The 26,894-nt window shown below is 30.1% G+C and overlaps 1 protein-coding gene across 1 annotated transcript in view; it reads right to left on the minus strand.

Annotated features, from left to right (window-relative positions):
* LOC144255071 (protocadherin-15-like) overlaps window positions 1-25,681 on the minus strand; it is a 452,955-nt gene extending 427,274 nt beyond the window's left edge. The window contains 1 exon segment of the mRNA XM_077799103.1: window positions 25,469-25,681. Within this exon segment, the coding sequence (XP_077655229.1) occupies window positions 25,469-25,681 (213 nt within the window).
* Between the last annotated feature and the right edge of the window lie 1,213 nt (window positions 25,682-26,894).

Here is a 26,894-nt window from a genome sequence, read left to right on the forward strand (position 1 = left end):
TGAATTATTTCACATCACATAATATCTCCCAGGTTCATCCAGATTTTTAAAATTATGAAAATTAAAATGATTGCTACCAGATGTTTAATAAAATATTTAATCAAAGATTTTGTTGCCAAAGCAAAAAAACAACATCATGAGGTTGAACTAAATAAAAACAAATCAAAAAATGCTAAATCAAAGAACAAATAAAATAAGAAACCAAAAAATTGAACAATATTGTGTCTGGAAATTCTGAAAACAAGTGTGCCTGTATCCTTCAATCTACTTACTGAGCCTTCAGGTACCATTAGACCACTTTCACATTAGAGCCAGATTCTGGAGTCAAACACTCAGTGATACAGTGGGTATCATAGGGAAGGAACAGGAGATCCTGGAGGAACTCAAGTCACATTCAAGAATATTAAAGGTCCTGGGTCCACAGGGGGACTGGAGTCAGGGAAGCAACTGCTTTTCAACAAAAAGTGAGCAAAAGGGTTCCAAAGTCAACAGAGGTCATTTTCCCAATTTAATAAATTCTGCTAGCCTGTTTAGTATTACCTTAAATGACAATTTGCTATAAGATTGATATTTTTTATATCTACTCACTATTACTAAAATCACTTTTTTTCCTGTTTTTCTTACTTTAAACAATATTTATGATTAGGAAAAAAAAAAAGATTTCAGTGGAAAGCTTTCAGGGCATCTCTGCCAGGCAGATGACCAGTTTCTCTGTTCCTTAATGTTTTGGTAAGTCTCAGGTTTAAATTATATTTTCTGAAATGCCTTCTCTGTGAGGAATGATGATCAGCTTGCCTGATTCTGTTACTTATTTAGTTGATGTGTTTTGCCACAAATAATTGTATACAGCTATACAGCTATTGGAAGTACATAAACTTCACTGATGAATTCAAAAACAAAAATTTTAAAAAATCAAAATGAAAAATTATGTCCTTTAAGAAGAAGCCAGTAATAAGATTTTTTACCATGAAGAAATGATAAATATTTGAGGAGATGTTTAGCCTTACTTAAATATTATGCCATGTAAACATATATCTAAACATCACATAATTTTCCATAAATATGTACAATTTTATGTTTTATATATTATTTTAAAATGTTTAATTTTTAAAAATTGTTTATATTTCTAGATTTGATGAGAGATTTAGTTTTGATTTACAATACTGAATTGATATATTTTGTCTCAAAATTAAACAATTTCTCTTTTTTATAAAAAAGTAAGAGAAGTTAGAATGCAAACATGCAAGATGGTGACAATTTCTGAGTTTACTTTTCAGGTATTTTGTGAAGAACAGTTCCTTAATACAACTCAAAAATTATGAGAATATTCCAAAAGAGAGTACTTCAATCTTACACATAAAAAATCCTCACAGAATTATTGTATTCATTGTTTGATATGAATCCAGGTTATTTGTTATCTTATTAGATGTAGTGGTTAAGTTCCATAACATCAACACAAACATTGAATTAGTGAGTACTAAACCTAGGATCCTTGAGAAATATAGAAATAGATTCTGTAAATGTCTAGTTTGAAAATTTTTGTCAACTGATCAATGCATAACCTTGTTTTTTAAAAAGACATTCAATACATATTTTGGATTCATTAACTTCCATCTCCGAGCTATCAGCACTATAATTCATGCCTGAATGAAGCTTATCTAACCCATGTATTTTCTGCTTGAAGCCTATTACAGTCTTGTATTAGGAACACTTGACAACCCATCAGCAGTACTTTAAGGGGCCATTTCAAACAACACGATCATGACCACTACCACCAACAGCAACAACAATAAAGACCACAAAAATGTAGAAAGATGGCACTACTAAATTACAAATAGTATAACTTCATGAAGCATGAAATTTGAAGAGATGGCAGAACATAGATTTATTTCACTTTAAGTAGAAATGTGTGCAATTGTTGAGAAAATTCTCACCAGTCTGTGCATATCTGTAAATGACTGCAAAAGTTTGGCAAGAATTGATTTTGTAGTTACAAATAAATTTTTGTTAGTAGGACAATTTGCATATAAGGAGTCTGAACAATGAGAATTGGCTATATGTAACAGACAAAACTAGGTTTTTATTTGAATTCTGGCTAAAAAATGCAATTAACTAGAAATTATCAGACTTAAGTTTGACTTTTGTCCTGTCTGTGCTTAGCTATAACGCCTGTTTTCAATTTTTTTACATTGATAGATAAAATTTTATGTATTTATCATGTAAAATATAATATTTTGGGGCAGTTCAACATTTTGCAAGGATTAAATCTATCTAATAACAAATGTATTAACTTACATGCTTATAATTTTGTAGCAAAACATTAAATAACTATATTCTTTGAATTTTTCAACAACACAACATACTCTCACTAACTATGGTTCCAAACTTTATAATAGATGGATCCCTTAAACATATTCCTCCCATCTAAATGTAAATACAGGGGGAATCTCTAAGAAATCAGTCTTGGCAATGAGTTTTTGGATATGATCCATGAGTGTTAGCAACTAAAGGAAAATATACAGATGGGATTAGAATATACTAAAATGTTTCTGTACAATAAAAAAACTGAGTAATGAAACAAGTTACAAAATGGGGAATGATCTTTTCAAATTATACATCTGATAAGCAATTAATATCCAAAATATGTAAGGAAGCTACAACTCAGTAGAAAGAAAGCAAATGTTTCTCATGTTGGCTGGGATACTATTCGTAATAGTCACACTATGAGACCAATACGTCTCCATCAACTAGTGAATAGATTTTTTTAAATTGTTATAAATTCAGTCATAAATGGATAGAAAATCCTGTCATTTGCAAGAGTACAGCTGAAGCTGGATGTCACTGTGTTGAGTGAAAAAAAGCCAGGCACAAAAAAGACAAATACCACATGATCTTTACTCATTTATCGAATCTAAAAAACTGATTTCATAGAAGCAGAAAATAGAATGAAAGTCAACAGAGATTGTTGTGGTTAGGAGCAGCAGATTTAAGGAACTCTTATTCAAAAACCCATGCAATTATAATTAAATAGGAAGAATAACTGTGAGATCTATTGTACATTAACTTAGTAGTCTTTCTATAATCTAACAGTAAACTATCTGAAAAAGAAATTGAAAGAACAATTTAATTTACAATAGCTATAAAAATGTAAAATACTTCAAAATAAATTCATCCTAAAGGTGAAAGATCTATAGAAAACTACAAAGCATTGATGAAAGAAACTGAAGAAAACACAAATGGAACAATATCTGTGTTCATGAATTGAAATAATTAATTTTGTTAAAATGTCCATACTACTCCCAAAATATACAGATTTAATGCAATCCTCGAGGAAAGATAGTAGAATGAAACAGACATTATTATTACTGTGTGTATATATGTGACTGCATGACCAATATGATTCTGTAACCTGTACACTCAGAAAAATGAGAAATTATATCCCAACTGATTCAAATGTATGATATATCAAAGTCATTATACTATCAGGTATAACTAATTAAAACAAATTTAAAAAAAGAAAATAAAAAAAATCAATGACATTCTTCACATAAATAGAAAAAAAATCCTAAAAGTTATATAGAACCATAAAATACCAATAAACAAAGCAATTTTGAAAAAAAAAAAAAGAAGGTAGAATCAATCACAAGACCTTACTTTAAAATATACTGCAAAGTTATAGTAACTCAAATAAATTGTGCTGGCATAAAAAAAAAAAAAAAAAAAAAAAAAAAAAACAACAACACAGATCAATGGAACAGAATAGAGAGCCCAGAAATAAACTCTAGCACTACTATCAACTGATATTTTACAAAGGTACCAAGAGCACACAGAGAGAAGAAAGTTAATTCAATAAATGGTGTTTGTGGAAAACTAAGACAGAAGAATAAGATTATACACTTCTTGCCATGTACAAAATCAAGCCAAAATTGATTGAATATAAGATCATAAATTATAAAACTACTGTAATGCCTGATTTTCACATAGCTCTTTTGAACTTCAATTTCTTTCCTGTGAATGTTAAAAATGGATTGAAGTACTTTTGAGGGACAGTTTAGATCGATATTTGGAGAGCTTATTAAAGAATTACATAAATGGAGGGACAGTCTATAAATAGATTTTTCTGATTCGTTAAGGTTATGATGTCAATTTTCCCCAAATTTATCTTTAGATAAGGCACTTTCTAGGTTGATTTTAAAATTTATGTAAAAACACATAGGTCCAACATTAGAGAAGACTATCTTAATGAAGAATTAAATTACAAGGCTTACTCTTCCAGATTTTAAGACTTTATTATTAAACTACAGGAAAGCAGACACTGTGATACTGACTTTGGAGTAAATAAATATACTCACAGTACAATAGATCTTGCCCAGAAACAATTCCCACAGATAGAATCACCTGATTCAGAAAACAACAATTCAGTGTAATAGGAATCTAATGGTTATTTGACTAAATGATGCTGGGCTAATTACATATCCTTAAGGGAATTAAAAAAAAAAAAACAACCTCATTGTTGATTTCTACTTTACAGCATAAATAAAACTAAATTTCAGTAGAATGTAGATAAAAATGGAAATTACAAAATATTTTTTCAAAAAGAGTCATTAGATAATATCTTTACAACATTACAAACATTATAATCAGCTGGGAGATTCATTCAATAGGACATACAGAGCATAAGCCATGAAAATGAGATGGACTACATTAAAAATAAAATATTGCAAAAATGCTAGATACAAAATCAGTAGAGATAGTTAGAGAACATATGTTCGCCAATAAATTTTGTCCAGAATATATAAAGAATTCCTATAATGCAATTAGTAAAATACCAGATCCTTGAAAAATAAATTTGTTGAAAACCATATAGCTTAATGGTCAATGAACATGTAAGAAATGCACCTTTTCTCCTTTTTCCTCTTTCCTTTTTTTGATAATGGGGATTGAACCCAAGGGTGCTTAACCACTGAGTCACATTCCAAGTCCTTTTTTGTATTTTATTTATAGACAGGGTCTCACTAAGTTGTCGAGACTGGCTTTGAACTTGCAATCCTCCTGCCTCAGCCTCCTGAGCCACTGGAATTTCAAGAATGGACCATGGCACCCAGCCAAGAAATGCTACTTTTTAATAAACATTAGAAAATTCTAATTAAAATCCAATAGAATATTTCTATGTCTCCATTAGACTAACTAAAAACTAATTATAAGGAAAACCCTATGGTAGAACAAATGTAACTCTGTTATACTACAAGCATGAATCAATTTACCTAGCTACTTTAGAAAAGTCTTTGGTGATATCTACTATTCTAAAAGGACACATATCTTTTGAATTAAAATTTTCTCTTAAAAATTATTTTTGTATTCATCAAACAAGAATATGTACATGTAAACTGAAAAGTTCTATAGAAGATTATACCTAGACATATGTTCTTAATATCCCAAATATACAAATAACTGAAATGTTTATCAACAATTGAGTAGCTCTATACAAGGTGAAGATTATTTATACTATTGATCATTATATTGCTACAGTATCAGTGTATAGTCATGAACATAATGATGAAAAATAATACTGACATAAAAAGAATTCATGCTGCATGATTGCATTTATACTAGTGTTCACAACTAGCAAAACTAATAATAGGGTGAGACATGAGGCTGTCCTTTGTAAGGGTTCAGTGACTGTAGAAGGTATCCTTCCTAAGATCTGACAGTAGCTACATTTGTGAGTAGATTTGTGGTAATACTTAGGAGTTTACTTTGGAGAATTCACTGAGGTAAATAATTATGATGTCTTTAATTTTTGCTACTATGTTATATTTCCACTAGTCCTTAATTGAAAGACTTAATATGAGTACTTATAATTTGAATATAAATACTGAAATGTTTTTACATGAAATGATATGTCTAAGGTTTGCTTCAAAATCTTACTGGGTAGGGGATATGAATAAAACAAGTTTGTCCAGAGCTGATAATTCTTGAAGCTGAATAATGAGCATTAACCTTTGTATATGCTTAAAATTTTCTTTAACAAAAAGTTAAGCAAACAACAAAATACTGTAGTCAACATTTTTTTTGTTTGTTTTTCTAGTACATGTTTCCTCTTCCTTTGTTTGTACGACCCAATTTTGTTCTCGATTTTCTAATGTCCATGTGGGAAAATTAAAAATAAAATATAGGTAAATGATCTAGCACAATATGTGCCATAGTGCATTCTAAATATGTTGTTTACCTGATATAGTGTTAGTGTTGAAATTTCTATTCCTCTTATCTATCAAAATGAATTTTTTTCTAGTCCGTTTTAAATTTTTAAGCAAAATTTTGGACATAAAAATAGTGATTTTTAAGGAACTTTAAAAAATGCATTTGATTCAACCAGACATAGCAAGAAATATAGAAAATATTTTTGAAATGACAAATATGTTATTTAATCACGAAGGTACAACATCCCTGAACTTCCCACTTATTATGAAACAAATGCAAAAAATAAAAATAAAAACCAAGAACATTATATATATATATATATATATATATATATATATATATATATATCTCCTTATGAATTTCTTTGAAAACCACAAAATGTAGAAAAAATTCCAAGGAATAGTATGCCAGTATAAAATAAACATGAAATTGGTATCACAGTAGGGCATTGTTTATAAGAGCATTCCCTTTAACACAAAGAGTTTTCATTACAGCAACTAGTAAAGAAAAATGAAATTAGGTGAGATGGTATAGACTAGTAGTTAAATATGGAATGTTCTTACTAATAAAGTCATATTAAGTATTTTTCTTTGCCGTGTTTCTTCACACTAAACTTCTGAAAGAAGGCAATTGACTAGCAATAATTGAAAGGAGTTCTCTCTATCAATGTGTTATTCATATCTTTCAGATCTACTTTCTACTGTAAGAAAACTGCACAACAAGACCTACCCCATGTCTAATAGGTAACATCTCCTAAGTGCTATATCTCAAAACTGCTAACTAACATGACAGCAAAAAAAAAAAAAATACATTAAAAGAAGTGACAGAAAGCACATAGCTAAATGGACATACACCAGGACAATTTTTACATAACTAACAAAGTATTAAATAAAGAAAAATAAAAAGAATCTGTCCACAGAGACTGCTATCTGTACACCACAACTCTTTAACTTTAGACAATATTTTATTTTTTCTTTTATCTCTCTTAGCAATTAACATAGAAACTGGCTTAACAATAGAAACTCAATTTTTTTTCACACTTGTATGTCGTATTTCATTTTTGAGACTGAAAATTATCATCATTTCTTCACATTTTAATACAATAAACCCATCATAAGGTCATGATATCAGAACATTGTTTCATATCCCCTGTTTGGCTTTTCCCAGCACCTTGAGAAACCTCTTTTTAAAAGAAACTCCTACCCATTCATTAAGTTTTAGTCTGCAATAGGCTGAGCTGGGGTCTGGCAGCTCAGTTCCAACAAAATTTATGCTTATTTCCCTGTTTCCATGGAGAAAATCCTGCAGAGCCCACTATGAAGATAGTTTTTCCTGTGTTCTTGCTACTTTTCTTTGAAGAAAATGTGTAGAATTTTAGTAAATAAAATATAAGAGGATATAGTAGCAAGCACATTCAAATAGAACAACTTTGTGTTTAGCAAATAAATGTTATATTGCTCAGTTTAAATAAAATATTGAGAAGAATAAATGATAGAAAACACTTTAAAAATCATCATACTGTGTTAAAAGTATATACGTGCTGATTCAATAATGTCTGTGTCATCAAGACCACTGTATAGGTGGGTAGTAATGATCTTCTGACATTTCTATCTGTTGTATAATTTCTGATAGTAAATCTGCAAAGTTGATCATCTTACATATGCTTGCTATAATATTTGAAGAGTGTTTTTATGTAATAAGGTAATTTAAATAATATCATTTCAACTAGAAAAAAATTCATAAAAAATAACATTATCTAGTTTTGGAAACTTACTTAAGAAAAAGCTATCCTGAAAGGATTATTTAAAATGCAATTGATGAGATGCTAGTTACTAATATGTTTCTTTAAGAATCCAAGTGTTCTGGTCCTCTTCCCTTCCACACAAAAAGAGAGAGAACATCTGAAGGGTCATGGGTATTTAAATAAACTGAAATAGAACTAAGCATTACATGATGTTTATCATATAATAATGATTTAATGACAGATTGTTATCAAGACAGCAGGTACTATATTTTTACTGATAGACATTATCAAATGAGAGTGATACCTTAAGTGAATCAGGATTATTTGTCAAATGCTCATTAGTTTTTAAATTTTCAATATTATTTATACAATTTATAGTATTACATAGCCATTTCATGCCAATCTCTCAAGAAAATCCAACAGATGATGATATGTACTTCCAGAAAATTGACCCATTTTTCAAATGATTAGACATTGTTTTCTTTTCTCCTCTACACATACCTTTAGGGTCTTCTCAATTACATTGCATGATATGATGATCATTACCATAATAATTATCTTTTCAAGTCTGAAAAGACTCATCCTCAACTATACTTCACACCTTGACTTCACCCTCCAATAAAATAACTTTATGAATTCTTACTTACAAATCATCCCTGACTTAAAAATATGCATCAGAAACATTGACAAATTTGAAATCCAGGGAATTTCTACCAGTGAAATTCAGAATTGAATTTTTAAACGGGCAGTAATTAGTAGGAAATGACTGAACTTTAATTTTTCTCACAATAATTAAATTATATCATCTCTGATTCTATGATAATTTATAGGCCAAATCAATGTTTTTATGATCATAATGTTGGTTTCACATTAACTCTTCAATACAATGTTTGTTTTACTCAAGCCTTTGTACAAATTAACTCCAATTGAATTTGGTTTTAAATCTTCTAGAATTGATCATTAATAATATTCACCATTGAATTCACATTCAGTAGAAGTTATCTTGTAGTAATTTAATGAAATCAAAATGAAAACAAAAAAAGAGTGGTACTTTAGTCAAGGTAATACTAAGTCATTGAAATAAAATTTACGTAAAATGAAACATATTTTATATATTCAGATTGTTTAAGGTGGTCTTTACATTACACACACCCATGTAAAAACCACCTTAAACAAAATGAATAATATTTCTCTCACTCCATAAAGTTCCCTCTGTCTTTCAGAGACAATCATCCTAGATACAACCACTTTTTTTTTCCAATGTATCTATTTTTTCCTGTACTTGGTCTGCCATAATTTGTACTATTTTGTATCTAGCTTTATTTTCTTGCTTTGTTTATATTTTTAAATTTTCATTTGCAATTATTTATTGAAAATATCAACATATTATCTATTTTTATTCAGATAATATTTGTATATATCTATTATGTAGAGTATGATAATTTGATACAATGCAAAATGATTGAGTCAGTATAATAGTACTTTCATTTCCTCAAAAGTTAATCATTTCTATGTGTTGGGAGCTTTAATATTCTTCTACTTATTTTGAAATATATCATATATTAATAAAAGCAATACTTACCCTGGTTACCCTACTGTACTTAGAGACCAGAATGGACTCATTTCCAGCAGTTTTTTTTTTTTGGAGCCTGTTATTTAACTTTTATCCATCACCCCTCCCTCTGCCTTTCCAAATCTCTCCTGTGTGAGGACCCCTTTTTAATTTGTGAAAATTTTGAGTAAGAAAATTCTATTTTACTTTTCATTTCTGGTTTATTTGCAGTTTCAATTTCTTTCCTGTTTTTTAATTTCCTTTACAACAAGGTCAATCATTATTGGTATATAAAATACTGCTAATTTTTGTATGTTGATTTTTTAGCAACTCAACTGAATTCATCAGTTCTAATAGCAGATATGTCCTATTTCTTCTTCCTTGAGATGCTTTTCTAAGCTGTAAATTAAATACCAAAACTGTCCATTCAAGGAAATTCTGTGAATGGGAAATGCCCTTAAGTTCCAGTAAATTCCATGGGCTATGTTTCTAAAAAGTGTATATAATTTATGTGAAAAATTACTAATTCTACCCTTAATTTATAAATGTCTAAGAATTATAAATACTGGATATTTAATGAAAACATTTGCAAAACATATAAAAATACTTAAAATCTTGTCTGAAATCACATTGTTATGCTCCCTTTTCTGCCAGAATGACTTTGATAAGAACAAATGTTCAAAAATACATAATAAATGGAAGATGACACAATATTGATGAAATGTGAAACAAAGACACCAAACTGAGAGAACTAGGTAGGAAAAGTAAAAAAAAAAAAAAAAGATACATAAGAGAGAATAAAATTTCATCATTGTGAGAAAAAGCTGGACTCTCAATCTTGAATTTGCTATGTGGGGACTATTTGTTTTTCAGATACATAACTGTTTTTAAAGAATATTTCCAAGGCTGGGGTAACCTGCAAGAAAAGTTGGTCAGTTCCTATACTAAGTACCTTAAAAGCATTATCTCTTATAATCCTTAATATAAGTTTATATCATTTGTTATTATTATATTAACTTTAGTTAAGAAATAATGAGCTATGACAGCTTAGGCCTAATCTCATAAGTCTAATGATTAGTGAGTAGGTCTATGGCACAGATTATCTGATATCAAAGGATTCCTTCTTAAACACTGTGAAATATATTATTGAAAACTCACAATAATTAAATTATAGCATCTCTTAATCTATGATAATTTATGGGCCAAATTAATTAATAAAATTTTTAAGATAAGGGGAAGGAAAGAAGAAACAAAATTTGCATATAACAGCATATGTTTTACAGCTAATCTGAATTGATGCAATTTGGAATATATTCTATCAAAGATAAACTATTATCCAGAAAGAATGGTGCATGCTTTTAACCACAGGGTTTAGGAAACTGAAGTAGAAAGCTTACAAGTTTGAGGGCAGCCTTGGCAACTTAGTGAGGTCCTAAGTAACATATCAAGAATCTGTCTCAAAATTAAAAAGAAATTTAAAAAGGGGACTGGGGATGTGGCTTAGTGGTTAAGTGCCTCTGGATTTAATACCCAGCATCATAAGTAAGTAAATAAATAAATAAACAAATTTATTGGCCTAAGGGATTAATACTTTTGAGATAGTTTAGAGAAAGAGAACCTCAACTACTATCAACACTTTAGAAATATCATTTGAAATAATTATCACTACTGAAAACAACTTGTTTCTCAAAAAGTAAATTATTTCATAAATTCTAAACTCACTCTGATTTCATTATTTTAATATTTCTATTAATAGTCACATATTTACTGGTAGAACATTGCATAAAGCCTGAAAATGTATTAAATCAATAAATACAACAGAAGCAAAGATAAAGAACACATGTACAATCACTATGATTTATATTTTCTTCAGTTACTTTTTAATAAATTAATATTTTGTAAATCCTTAATAAAAATAATAGTCATGAGTTTGATGAGAAACAAAATATTTATAGATCCTTAAAATGTTTTCCCACAGAATAGCTTCAACACTCATTAATTATTAAGTACAATTTTTAGTAATGTTAGTGGTGGATCAATTTGGAGAACACCATCCTATCAAAATGATAAAGGCTATTTTACTAACTGTTATGCTTTGGATGTGAGGTGTCCTTCAAAAGCTCTCATGTGAGACAATGCAAGAAGATTCCGAGGAGAAATGATTAGGTGATTAATTCCTGATGGGATTAATTGAGTGGTAACTGGACATAGGTGGGGTGTGACTAGAGGATTGTGGTTCACTGGGTGGGTGGCTGTGGGATATACATTTCACATCATCTTTCTGATCTTCATGTGAACCGTTTTCCTCTGCCTTAGTCTTCTGCCATGATGTCCTGCTGCAACCTGATGAATGGAGTCAGCCTTCTCTGGATTAAGACATCACATCTGAAACTGTGAGACTGTGAGCTCCTAAAGAAATCTTTTCTTCCACTACATTTGTTCTGGTTGGATCTTTTAGTCACAGTGTCACAAGCTGACTAAAACACTAACAATGGAACAAATTGGCATTGTGTCTTGTGTGTTACATATAGTGAAGATTGGTCATGGCATCACTTTTTGTAGCAACAGGTGAACCCACAGTTAGATATAGTCCATAATCTTTCCTTTCCCTAAAAAAAATTAAGGTCATGAAAGCCAAGAAAATACTGAGGAACAGCTAAGATTGATACTAGAACTACTAAAATTGAATTTAGAAAGTCATGACAACTAACTGCAACCTGTGATCCCAAATTGAATCTTTGACCTACATATGATATTATCTGAAAATTCAGCACATTTGAATGGCATCTGTAGGTAGTAATATTGTATTAATTAATGTAATTTACTGATTGCATACAATGGATATGTAGAAGAGTGCTCTCATTTTTAGTAAATACATACTAAAGTGCTAAGACTACAAGGGGTTTCAATTATTCAATTCACAGCTCATTGGTAAAAGAATAAGTAATTATGTATTTATACTAAATATTTATTATAAATGTTCATACACTTAGGCAATAAAAAGTACAAAATATGTATATGTTATATATTTAATATATATATACACATTTACATGTATATTAGAAGGAAAGCTTATCTGACCAGTATGCCTCAAAACTGTCAAAATCATTAAAAACAAGCAAAATAAAGACTATTATGATCTAGAACATTAAAAGAAAGAAAGAAAGAAAGAAAGAAACAAACAAACAAACATGGTGATTAAATGTAATATGGCATTCCAGATGGGATCCTAGAAAAATAAAAGTATGTAAGTTAAAAATTAAGGAAATCTGAATGAACTATGGATTTAAGTTAATCAGAATGTATAAATTTTGCTTTATTTAAAAACTAACCACACAAATATGTTAACAATGGGGAAACTTGATGGGGAATAGAGGATAACGCTATCATTCTTTAAAAATATTACTTAGCTATAAATACTTCTGATATTATTCAAATATATTATTGAAAATATAATAGTAAAGAAACCATTGTCATTAAAATTTTTATTATTACAAAGTTCAGGGCTTTAACATATCCTTTATAAAAATGTATATAATATTTTTAATGATCAAAAAGCTTTTATTTTATGAATATTTTATTTCTATGAACCTAATGTTCAGTGAACCAACTCTTCATTAACAAAATTAAAGTATCTTAACAATAAACCTGTTGAAAAATAAATCAGGAAAACAATCCCATTCATAATAGCCTCAAAAACCCAACCAACCAACCAACCCTAGGAATAAACCTAACCAAGAAAGTGAAATCCCTCAATAGTAAAAACTATAGAAATCTGAAAAATGAGGGGCTGGGGATGTGGCTCAAGTGGTAGCACGCTTGCCTAGCATGCATGAGGCACTGGGTTCGATTCTCAGCACCACATAAAAACAAAAAGTAAAGATACTGTGTCCAACTAAAGCTAAAAAATAAATATTTAAAAAAGAATACTGAAGAATGCAATTAAAGATGACCTCAGAAGATGGAAAGAATTTCCATGTTAATGAATAGGCAGATTTAATATTTTTAAAGTGGACATACTACCAAAAACGATATACAGATTCAATGCTAACCCCAACAAAATACCAATGACATTTTTCACAGAACTAGAAAAAATAGTCCTCTAAAATGTATTTGGACTAATATACCCAAAATGTAGCAAACAATTTTAAGTCCAAAAAGCAATGCTAGAAGCAACACAATACCTGACTTCAAACTATACTAAAGAGCTATAGTAACAAATAATGCATGGTACTGGCATAAAAACACATACATAAATAAGTGGCATAGAATAGAAAACACAGAGACAAACCCACACAGATACAGTCATCTGACCTTGGCAAATGTAACAAAAACATACATTGTAGAAAAGATGGCCTTTTAAAATATTGGTATTAGGACAACTGATTATCCATATGGAGAAAAATGAAACTAGATCCTCATCTCTCAACCTGCACAAAAATTAACTCAAAATCAAAGACCAGAAACTATGCAACTCCTATAAGAAAACAGAGGGTCAATATTTCACCTTTTAGGCGCAGGCAATAATTTTCTAAACAGAACACCTAAAGCTCAGGAAATAATGCCAAGAGTTCATAAATGGCACAGCAAAGGAAACAAGTAGGAATGTGAAGAGAGAACCTACAGAATAAGAGAAAATTGTTGCTTGCTACTCTTTGGATGGAGGGTTAATATCTAGAATATATACAGAGCTAAAAAAAACTTTAAACCAAAAATCAAATGACCCAATATTAATGGGAAAATAAGCAGACAACTCTCAAAAGAACAAATACAAATGGCCAACAAATACCAGAAAAAAATATTCAACATCATTAGCAATTAGGAAAATGAAATAAAAACTACACCAAGATTTCATCTCATACTAGTCAAAATGGCAGTCATAAAGAAAACAAATAATAATAAATGCTGGAGAGGATGTGAAGAAAAAGCAACACTTTTTGTACACTGATGGTAGGACTGTATATTACTACAACTACTATGAAAATCAGTATGGAATCTCCTCAAAAGATTAAGCCTTCATCCACCATATAACTCAACTATAGCATTCTTGGTATGTACTCTTAAGAATTAAAGTCATCGTACTATAGGATACATGAATACTCATATTTATAGGAACACAATTCACAATGGCCATCCTAGATGGCCATCAGTGGATGAATGGATAAAGAAACTGTGGTAAATATACACAATGGAGCTTTATTCAGCCATAAAGTTGGGTTCTGTGTTTTGTCTCATATGTTAAGCTATGGAAGAAAAAGAAAAACAAAGGTGGTGGTGGAACTCCTAAAAATCAAAGGGAGATCTCTAGAGGGAAAAGGACTAAGGGGTAGGAGGCAGGAAGAGAGGAGTAAATGCTGGGGAGTGATGTTGGCCAAAGTGTGTTGTTATATTGTGTGCTTGTAAATATGTAACAAAAAAAATACCATCAATACATACATCTATAATGCAGCAATAAAAATGGGGGGAAAATTAAGGTATCTTAAATAGAGAAAGCAAAAGAGAAAGATTCTTATGCAGTTTTGTGTTTTAATTTGACTGAAATTCAACTTTTAGTTCCTACAGATTGATAAGATCATTAAAATATTTTAACCATTATTTTAAAATTTAAAAATAAATCTAAAAGATTTTAGAGCCCAGTAGTTTTTTGAATTAAGCACAGTATAATAAGATACTTTTGCAGGACATGTTTAGAACATGTCAGGAGAAATAAGCATAATAGCACTTAAAGAAGAGTAAAATAAAATTCCTAATTACATCAGCACATGATTCCTACAAATATAAAATACCCCCTATGGAATGCCATCTTGAGATGCGCATCATTTCATTACATTATAGATATCTTTATGAACTTTTGAAAATTTTATACAGAAGTTATTAAAGGTTTTATATGTATTTAAAACATATATAACAACTTCTTATATTTTTAAAATCTTGTTTTATTATCCATCCAGATTTGATGCTATGAGCATCCTATAATCTACTCTGTATTCCATAGTCATTATGTCATATATAAAAATCATTTTATAGTATTCCCTCCTGAGCATCAAAGAGAGTTTTCTGGTTATTAATCTCACAAAGTCTAAAGAGAATGAAAAACAGAACATTTGTTGATTTATTAAAGTTTTTAGGTGCCCATATGTTGTGTGTGTGTGTGTGTGTGTGTGTGTGTGTAGGATTTAACTTTTTCATTTTATCATATGCTTATCATTTTAAAAATGCTTTTAAAAATTGAATTGCTAGCAGTGATAGTTTAATGATCTTGTGCCATACAGTTATCATAAAAAAGAAGGTAGAAGAAATAAAAATAAAATTGAATAAATAATTTCATCAGAAATAAATGCTTCATGAGTAAAAATATTCAGGTACATTTAATTTGAGAATTAATATGCTGGGAAGCATAGTTGGGTGAAAGTGGAAATTGCTCAATAGAAGATGAAATTTTTGTTACCATTTAATACCAGCCAAGGTATATTACTTTGCCTTCTCTATATGTTTTAATTTTCAATTATCCTACAAACAAGATTATTAATTTTTTTAGGGGAAATTAAGGCTAGTATAAATTAATGATTTTTTCATGATTATATAGATAAGAAACAATCATTCTAATATCAGAACCTAGGTCACAAGGATTTAAAGACTGTTCTCTTTTCTTATAAACACTCTACCCAGTGCTTGGCTAGTTTAGTAAACTGTGAATCAAGGTGAAATTTAGACCAAGTGAACAACTTCAACTTGTTTTTGAATTTAGCATTAATATGTACTCATATAAATGACCTTAATTATTTACTCTTTCAGAAAACATTATTTTAAGACATGGGGGCAGAAACATAAATTTTTAAAATTTCATGGAATTTTCTCCATGTATCTTATTTCTATCATTCTCTTGCCTAATATGTTTATACAATGTGGTGATAAGGCTCCTGGTTTTAAAATGAGTCTCCCTTGATTTCTGGCTTAGATTTGTTCCTTATTAACAATGAAATCTTAAGTAAATTAATCAAGTCTTCACTATACCTACACTTACTCATCTGTAATATGAAAACAATAAACACACACAGTTTAAGTGTATTTATAATTTGTGTAAGTTTTAAATGAGCTATTTCAGAAAAAAATACAATTTGACTTTGCTTGCCACACAATGCCCTTAAGTAGTGATAATAACTAAAATTAAATGATCATGATAGTCTCCTTTATTTCTTCTAATATTAGGACAGATGATGCCACTAAATTTGACAAGAACATTTATACAACAATCTTACAATAAACAGATTTTGGACAAAAAAAGTGAAAAAATTGGTCTGGTATGAAGTTCAGGCCTTATGATTATTTCTAATCCCTAAGGAGTATGAAAATAAATACTAAAATTATTATACATAAAAAAAGTTTGCAACATAATTGTAATGTCAATATCTACTAACCCAATTTTATTATTCTGAAACCCAAGGCTACTTCATCTGCTAACAATCACCATTCTAAATTGTAAATGGCATTTTAAATTTAGATTTATGAGGCATCCTTTAACGTTTCATGTTGTTAAGAACTAAAAGAAATAGAACTTGATGAAACGCAGATTTACTAAACTCACTGTGAAGCTTGCAGGACCATTTGTATTGAGTCTCATAAAGCTGTTTGTGTAGAAAAATTTCATAAAGAAAACAAAAGGGACATTTGGTCAAAGGGGATTCATATTAATGTTGCTTAATCAATATTATCTTAGTTTTTCTGGGACATGAAAAGTAGGGTAAAAATTCTCAAGTGGTATAATAGTTCTATCATAAATAAATATATAATTTCCCCCCAGGAGTTATGTAAAAGGGCCATAATTCATATAGTTCATATTTACCAAATATTGAAAAACTTTCTTTTTGTTTGTCACCACAGTTGTTTTGAACTGTGTATTACAATGATCCAAAAGGCATTTATTTATTTAAAAATTTTACCACATATGAACTTCATTCAGAATTTAACTTAAAACAAACTTGTTTTCTCTCTCACTCTTTCTCAGACACCATCAGACTAAATAAGAATGTTAAGTAATACTTTTCTGTTTCAAGATTGTGCCATTCGTAATTCTCTGGTAATTATATTATAGAACTTCTACAATGTGTCACATACTCTTTTACTCAATGAAAACATTGCAAGCTTTACTGTAGATTTGATTCTAAAGAGATAGACATTATGAAGGAAGCAAATACATATATTATATCAGATGTAGATATGTGGTGTAAAGAAAAACATCTTCAGATGTCCATTGAAATAATTACAAGACATGCAAGTCTTCTACACTAGAAAACTATGGGATTATTTTACTTTTTATTTAATAGATATAGTCAATAAAACCTATGAGGTAAGTATTTTAATAGTCTCATTATCACATGAGAAATTGAGCACAGAGAAGACAAAATAAAATGTTTTTTTTTTTTTTTTTTTTTTAAGATAAATGCAACTAACAAATGGTAAACTGACTTGAGTATCATTGGACATTTGGATTGTGTTTTAGTCAGCTTTTTCACCACTGTGACTAAAAGATCTGATAAGAACAATCATAGAGGAAGAAAAGTTTATTGGAGGGCTCATAGTTTCAGAGGTCTTAATCTATAGAAGTCCAGCTCTATTCCTCAGGGCTCAAGTGAGGTAGAATATCATGGCAGAAGACCATGGCAGAAGCAAGTAGCTCACATGAGGTTCAGGAAGCAGAGAGACTCCACTCTCTAGATGCAAAATATAGGCCCCATAGCTACTCCCCCAATGAACCACTTCCTCCAGCTACACCCAACCTCCCTCTAGTTATTCCCATCAGGGATTAATTCACTGATTAGGTTAAGGCTATAACCCAATAATTTCTCCTCCAAATCCTCTTGTATTGTATAATATGTGAGATTTGGGGGATACCTCATATCTAAACCATAATAGATTGTGTCCAGTTTGTGGCTACCACGTTATATCCTCAATGCATCTTTCTATACATTTATAGTAGGTACAGAAGAGTAGAATTTGTGAGTCATAGGATCTGTACTTGATCATTTTATTGTAGATACTATAAACGTATGTTTACAAAGTAATTGGGCTAATTTACTCAACTACTACAATGTATCAATGTTGTGGGAACTCCACATATTGACCAAAATATGAAAGTATTATTTTTCTTTCAACTAAATTTAAAATAAATAGATATAATTAAAACACCATTTTGATAAAAACTATGATCAGTGGTTCACTTTGAAAATTCATGTTCTGTTGGTTGCTGGTTTATTAATTTTTTTTAAATCCCTTAAAATATATTGTCTTTGTTTACAGCATACTTGGTGAACTCACTTTAAATTGTAATACCTTTTCTCTAAATACTGTGGGTTTCTACAGATACAGTGACACCATTTGTAAATAATGTATTCTATATATCCTTTCCTAAATATATGGGAAGTTTTATGTGTTTTCTTTTTTTATTTTAAACTTAGCTATATGGTGTTTATAAAATATCTTTGGTATAATTTCAACCCTTCAGGATACGTTTCTCAAGAGGTCTTTTTGAATGAATTGTTGTAAATAGTCCATGTACTTAAAAAGAATGAACTCTTTAGTTCTTGGGTACAAATCAATTTTACTAATTTCATTGTTCCAATCTTTCATTTTCTTACAGTTATTTTTTTGCTGTTTTATCTGTTACTGAGAGAACATTTACATTCATTTCTGTTACTGCCATTAGAAAATAATACAATTTAAGTGACTTAATTTGCTGTCATACATTTCAGTCAGAAATCATTGGTAGCTCTCAACAAACTGAAATCAAGGAGTGTACTGTTCTGTTTCCAAGCTCACTGCAATTATGGCTTGAAATAATTAATTAATTAGCCATTAATGACTAAGAGAACTGAGCCTTGGATAGGGCCCCAGTGAAGTTTCTTCTCAGACTGTTTTGTTGGTTGCACTCCCAAGCTTATAGCTCCATTCATCTTCAAAGCCCACAACCATGGCTGTCTTTCTCATTCTTCAGTTCTTTTTAATTTCTCCTTCTGCCTCAGTTTTTACCTTGTCTCTCTCTGACCCTAACCAGAGAAACTTACTTCCTTGGTTTTGATTGACATATAACTGTACCTGTTCATGAGGTACAATGTGATAATCTAATACATGCACACAGTGTGGAAAGTCAAATCAGGGTAATTAGCCCTTTCATCTCCTTAAACACTTATCACTTCCTTGTGGCGGGAACTTTTAAAAGTCCTCTCTTCTAATTACTCATAAAACAGACACTACATTCTTGTGAACTGTAGAACACAGTAGCTGGATTTTGGTACCTGTTTTCCAACTTATCTCTCTCTTCTCCCCACTATCCTTCCAGAATTTAACTACCAGCATCCTACTTGCAATTATTATAAAATCAGCTTTGTAATCTTCTACATATGAGTGAGAACACATGGTATTTGTCTCTCTGTGCCAGGTTTGTTTCACTTAACATAATGTCTTCTAGTTCTGTCCATTTGCTATGAATTATAGAATTCCATTATTGTAAGAGTCAATAATAATGAGAGAGTGTATTATACCATATTTTCTTTATCAATTCATCCATGTATAGACACATTAGTCTATTCCATATAGTCTGCTGGCTATAGTGAATAGTGCTGCAACAAACATGGCAGCATAGGCAAATATTTGGTATATTGATTTTATTTCTGTTGGATCTATACCCAGTAGTGAGACAGCTAGATCATAAAGTAGTTTTGTTTATAATTTATCCAAAGTGACTATACTAATCCACATTTCCACTAGCAGTGTGTGGATTTTTCATTTCTCCACATCCTTGTTGTTGTTGTCATTATTATTATTATTTTCTTTTATACTATAGCTATTCTAAGTAGAAAAAAAATATTCTCATTAATGTTTGAATTGTTCCCTGATGATTAGTGGTGTTGAATATTTTTCTTATACATTATTTTGAGAAATGGCTGTTCCTGTTATTTCCCAAATTTTGAATTAATGTGTTCTTTTTTCTTTTGATTTTGAGTGTTTTGCAGTTCTTGTATATTCTACAAATAATACCTTGACAGATAGTTTTCAAATATTTTACCACATCATGTTAGTTGTCTCTTAACTGTGTTTTTTATTTTGCTGTGTAGAAGATTCTTAGTTTGATATAGTCTCATATATCAATTTTTGCTTTTATTGCCTGTGATTTGGGGATATTATAAAAAAAAATCATTGCTTATACTGACATCTTGAATTGTTTCCCTTATGTTTTCTTCTTGTAATTTGATATTGTGTGTTACCTTTAGGCCTTTGCCCATTTGTAGTTGAATTTTTTTTTATAATAAGAGACGAGGTCTAGTTTAATTCTTCTATGTATGGATTTCTGTTTCCCCCAGCACCATCTATTAAAGAGATCATACTTTCTTCAAGGTATATTTTGGATTTATTCCAGGTTCTCTATTCTCTATCCTTATGCTACATGTCAGTTTTAATGCCAATACAATGTTTTTTGGTTTGTAGTATTTTTAAGGCCCTATATTATGACATCTGCATCGTTGTTCTCTTTGGTCAAGATTGCTCATGGTACTCAGATTTGTTTATGGTTTCATATTATTTACAAAATATAAAGAATACTGTGAGGGAGATTATTCATATTTTATAATTGTATTGAATCTTTGTATTGCTTGAGTATTATGGACATTTTGAAAATATTAATACCTCTAATCAATGAGAATATAAGGTTCTTCCATTCTCTTTGTGTTCTCTTTAATTATTTTCATTGAGGTGTTAAAATTTTAATTTCCTTGAATTTATGTCTAGATATTGTATTACTTTTGTGTCTATTTTAAATGATATTAATTTCTTCCTCAACAAGTTTATCATGTTGTATAAAAATGCTATAGGATTTTGTATTTTCATTTTTTACCTTTCAAACCTACTGGATTTGTTGGTCAGTTCTAACAGGGTTTTTTGGTAGTATCATTAGGTTTTTCTATGTATAAAATCATGTCATCTGAAAACAGAAATAATATTATCTCTTCCTTTCTTATTCAGAGGCCCTTTATTCCTTTCTCTTGCATTATTTTTCTGGCTAAAATTTCCAATTCTATGTTAAATTTAAGAGTGGTAAAAGTGGATAATCTTGTTTTGTTTGTAGTCTTAGAAAATTATTTCAGTTGATTCCCATTGATTATGAGGCTAGCTGTATCTTTGTCATTTATAGTCTCTATTGCATTGAAGTACTTTCCTTACATATATAATTTCATATGAAATAATGTTAAACAAGTCAACATTTGATTTTTAGGAATGTTAATTTTTGGTTGAGAAGGGTACCAGGAATTGAATTTAGGGACACTTAACTAGTGAGCCACTTCCCTAGTCCTTTTTTGTATTTTACTCAGATAGGTTCTCACTGAGTTGCTTAGCACCTTCCTTGTGCTGAGGCTGGCTTTGGACATGAAATCCTCCTGCCTCAGCCTCCTGAGGTGCTGGGATTACAGGCTTGCACCATTGCACCTGGAAGAAATGTTCATTTTTATGTGTTACTTGGCCTGTATTAAAATATCCTCTATTCTCTTCTTCCTTTAAATTCTTACTTGAGCCTCATTTCATCTCCTGGCTACCACTCAATTTCTCCTTCTCCTTTTAGTTAAACATCTTGAAAGGCAGCTAATATTGACTATCTCTATCTCTTCATTTTCAGTATACTTCTTAATTTAATAAAATCTGATGTTTACTATAAATTATTTACTGAACTGGTGCTTGAATTTTTACTTGTTTATATTTATTATTATGTAAAAATAATTTTTTGGGGGGTGGGTTGTATGCATTATTAAAGGCATCACTGTCAGGAAAGATTTATCTTCCACAAATGGCTTAAGAATGATCAGAATTTTACTGTGTAATTTGTTCTTCAAAACAGTCAGTCTAATTACTTAATGATACAATAGTCCAAAATTAATTGAGAGTCTTCAATTACCCAGAGAGATAAAAATACTTATAATGTCTTACATCTTTCTCATAAATAAGGAATTATGAACCTTGTTATAATCCTTACTTGACATTTAGATAAAGGAATTAATAATGTTTTGGTGAATTCTTGACATACTAATAAAATAATATGTTTACAAACAGTGTAAGAGGGTAGAATTTAATGTGCTTATAAAAGTACTGATTGTAATTTTGATATGCTATAATACCATATAATACCATAAATGCCAACTCTGATATTTATTTTTAATATCAGGTACATAAAAGTAGCTATGCTAGCCTACTGAGATGCTTATTAATGAATAGCGAAGGGATGACTGAACAAAGGATTTGCATTATCCCCAATTTTCTGACCAATTTACTAACAGTCAATTGATGCTAGTACTCCACAATTTTCTCCTACAGACTGAAGTGAAATGACTAATCAGGAATTTAAGTTTGGAAGCTTCTTTGATAAATCTGTGATAATGACTTTATACCTGTCTTCTTTTGTATTTTAATAAAGTGTGAAATATTTTGACACCAACAATCTATCAAACTGGGAAGTGTTTTTTTTTTTTTTCCCTTCCCTTTAATTTTGAACTTTCTAGTCTTAACTGAATTAACTACATAGCTTGAACTAAATGAGAAAATATAAAAAAAATCTTGCAATTTTGCAAAATGTAAATCCAATTCATTTAATTTTATTTTACAGACAATATTATTGGCAGATTGTAAAAACTGAAGTTAATTAAACTAACAACTATCACTATGGAAGAACTGCTGGTGGGAAGCCTTGGCCCCAATTAGAATTAACTTCTTGGGCTCCGGAACTGACATATGGAAGAGCTTGCCAATAAACGGGCGACTTGTTATCTACCTCAGCCCTGCGACCTCTCCTTAGACCTATATAAACACACAGCCTTTTGTAATAAAGTGGAAAAACTCTTTGGTAATCTGTGTCCTGTGGTGTGGCGTTTTCCAGTCTTACAAGAACAACTCAACTAAATATGAGAGAAATTGAATTTTATTTTTTCTTGTGATTGTTTTCAGGTTTAAATACAGTTTTGATTTTTTTTCAAAAATAGATATGAGACAATATGGGCAAAATCTTAGAAGTTGTAATTGTGGTATGCATGGGATAAAATTGCTTCAGATGGCTATAGGGAAATGCATTGCAAGGAACATATGGGTTCAACCACATAGAAACAGCTTTGGAAAGGAAACTGGGCTTTTCAAAATACTAAGATAATGCTTAACTTGTTCATGAATTTTACCGTTCTGTCATTTATCCAGATATGGTAGAAATTTGGAGGCATTGAAGAGTGATAATTATGAAAAGTCAGGGAGGGATAATTTCTGGAAAATAGGTCCTAAGTTAAATTATAAAAGATGAATGGGAGAATTGAAAGGTAGGGAAGATCTCAATGAACAGTGTGAGCAAAGCCCAAGAAATGGAAACTTGGGATATGAGGAAGTCTTTCTGAGATGCATAGAGCATTATCAGAGAGAATGTGAAATTAAGAACATATTGATAATGGTGATATTATTCAAGAACTTGAAGGTATGCCAAAAAAGTGGTATTTTTCCTGAGAAAGTACACAATTACTGAAGAGTACAGTGCCATGATTAGAATGGTATTTGAGAAAGTTATTTTTCAACAAGGTACTGAAAAGGTTGAAGAGGGGAGTGAGAATAATCTAATAACATATGATGCTTTAAAATTTAAATTAAGCATTATAAGTTTCTGTAAGAAAAAATGAACTATAGTCAAAGATCCAGAAGCAATCAAAGTGATGTAAGAACAGCTTTTCCAATGAGTTGCCTAACATACTTCACCTGTCAATTTATATTCAAATGAAGTTAACCCTCAAGCAGACAAAGCCAAATCTAATTCAAAGGCTGCAATTCAAATGCTAAAAGGAACCATTTACAAGTATCTAAAACCAATTACAGGGTAATCAATTAGCAACTGTCATTACCATAGAAATCTGTTCAAAGTGTCTTTAATATATTCAGTATTTACTAACCTGAAGTTTGTCCTGGTCAAGCCACTTAAAATAGGAGTTTTTAGTTTGTTAAGTAATATAATTTGAAAAATATTGAACTAAAATATATTTAATTAATTTCAAAGGGAATGAAAAGATTAAAGGCTTTATAGTATGTTTAATGACCGAATTATACTGATTTTTCTCCTATAAAGTAGGCATGTATTTTTTTAAATAAAAAAAAACCAGAGATAAAAGTGACCTGCTAAAATATGGATTATCATATTAATTCCATTTATTTTTCTACGTGTCTAAAGTAAAAATAATAAATGACATTAGAAGTACTTTAAAAATATTTTCTGGTTTATTGAACTAAACAAAACTTAATAGATTAATAACAGTTTTTTGTTTGTTTGTTTTAAAGTTAAGACACATCTTGGCTCATGGATTTTAGTCAAAGGGGAAAACAAACAGACAACCCAAACAACACATAACAATAATAAAAGTCCTCTCTAATAAAAGCAAGAAGATTGCTTTTAAGGTGTTTGCTAATTTGGTCAGGTTTTTTGTAGAAGAATTCAGTAGTGATTTATATTAGTACCTTCAAATTAACAGAATCTCAGATATTTCCTTCCAGTTTAGCCACCTCAGCCACCTTGAATCCAGAGTCAGAGGCAGAACACTACAAAACATTTCTTTCTTTTAAGCTTAAAAAATTGTCTCTCTAAATAATTAGACCACTGCCATACAATGAGAATAAATAAATCCTATTTTGCTTCAGTAAGTATATAGTAGATTCAGTCACCAAATTTTCTAAGATGATCAAAAATGAAAAATTTGGGGGTCAGTTGAACTTTTCCTATAGCAATGTGAATCACATCAGAAGTCACCCATAATACATTTCTTCTAAATACCATTCCTAAAAATGTTTTCTTAGTATTTCTAAACAGGCCTATTATTATGAAGAAATAGCTTATTAAAAACAAAACTTACAGTATATAGTTAGTTTGACCTATCAACAAAAAATGATACAAAGAGCAGGCAGGAACTGACCTCATTCACAGTGGCATAGTAGCTTTCATGTTTGAAGGTGGGTGAGTTGTCATTCCTATCCCTCACCACAATTCTCACTTCATGGTAGATGACGGTGCCCACTTTTTTGTTGATGCATTGGACTTGCACCACAATGGAGTGGATGTTCATTGGTGGCTGTAATGTAGATGGTACAGTTTGTGAAAACCAACTGAAATCAAAACTTCTCGTCATTATCAAAACATGTTCATTCAATACAATTTTTATACTTGATAATTTTCAAATTAGAATAATCTAAAAACGTGACAGGCTTTCTATTATTCAAAAGACTGGAGAGGACAATTGAAATAACATCATTGCTTACTTTTGTATCTCAGATATAGGGCTTCAAGTAGTGCTACACTTCAAGTTTTACTGGTGCTTAAAACCATAAAACTAATGCTGAGATGTGATAAAACAATTTTTTCCCCTAGAAAAGTTAAAGAAGCAATGAAATAAACTAATTTTAATAAAAAATGCACTAATAAATAAAGCCTTCAACAAAAGAGTTTGTGTGAATATTAGTGTTCATGTAAATTTTTATTATAATATATGCTCTTTACTGATAAATATTAAAATACAGTCAAAAGAAGAAACATCACTCACAACCCAACCAAACTTTCCCACTCAACGCAGTTACACGCTCATTTTATTCATCTTTTCCTTTTCCAAATATATACCTATCACTCACACACACACACACACACACACACACACACACACACACACAAATATCTCCTTTGTTAATAGAGATTTACTAAAGCAGTTTTATGTAATGCTACTATAAAGTTATGTTATACAATTTAACAGTACTTCATTATAAGTTTGTGGCTTAATTTATGTTATTTAAAATAATAGAATGAGAGATTTAAAACTACCCATTTTGTCATTATAAATAATATTACAACATTTCAATACATACTACATATAAATATATGCTCACTTGCCTAATTACTTTTTATGATAAATTTTTTGAAGGAAGAAAGTGTCATTAAAATGGAACTTGTTGATTCAGGTCCCTGTGGGGCTGGGATGAACACCTGCCATGTTTGAATCCAGAGTCAGAGACAGAACATTATAAAATATTTCTTTCTTTGTGATTGCAAATGTCTTTTAAGCTTAAAAAAAAACTGTCTCTAAATAATTCAGTTTTATCAGGATAGCATTATCACCCCTGGGTTCTATCCCTCATACAAAAATAATAATAATAATAATAATAATAATAATAATAATAACAACAACAACAACAAAAACAGCAATAATATATCTGGACTGTACCATCTTAAATACTGTGTCTCCAGCCTGCCTTTTCCTTTCAACTACCTCTGCCATTATTTACTTTTCCACATTGCATTTCTCATCCACAAGTTGGAGTATTATATACTTTATATATTTAGTTCAGTTTGTG

This window comes from Urocitellus parryii, chromosome 5 (genome assembly GCF_045843805.1).
Source record: "Urocitellus parryii isolate mUroPar1 chromosome 5, mUroPar1.hap1, whole genome shotgun sequence".
NCBI classification, from domain to species: domain Eukaryota; kingdom Metazoa; phylum Chordata; class Mammalia; order Rodentia; family Sciuridae; genus Urocitellus; species Urocitellus parryii.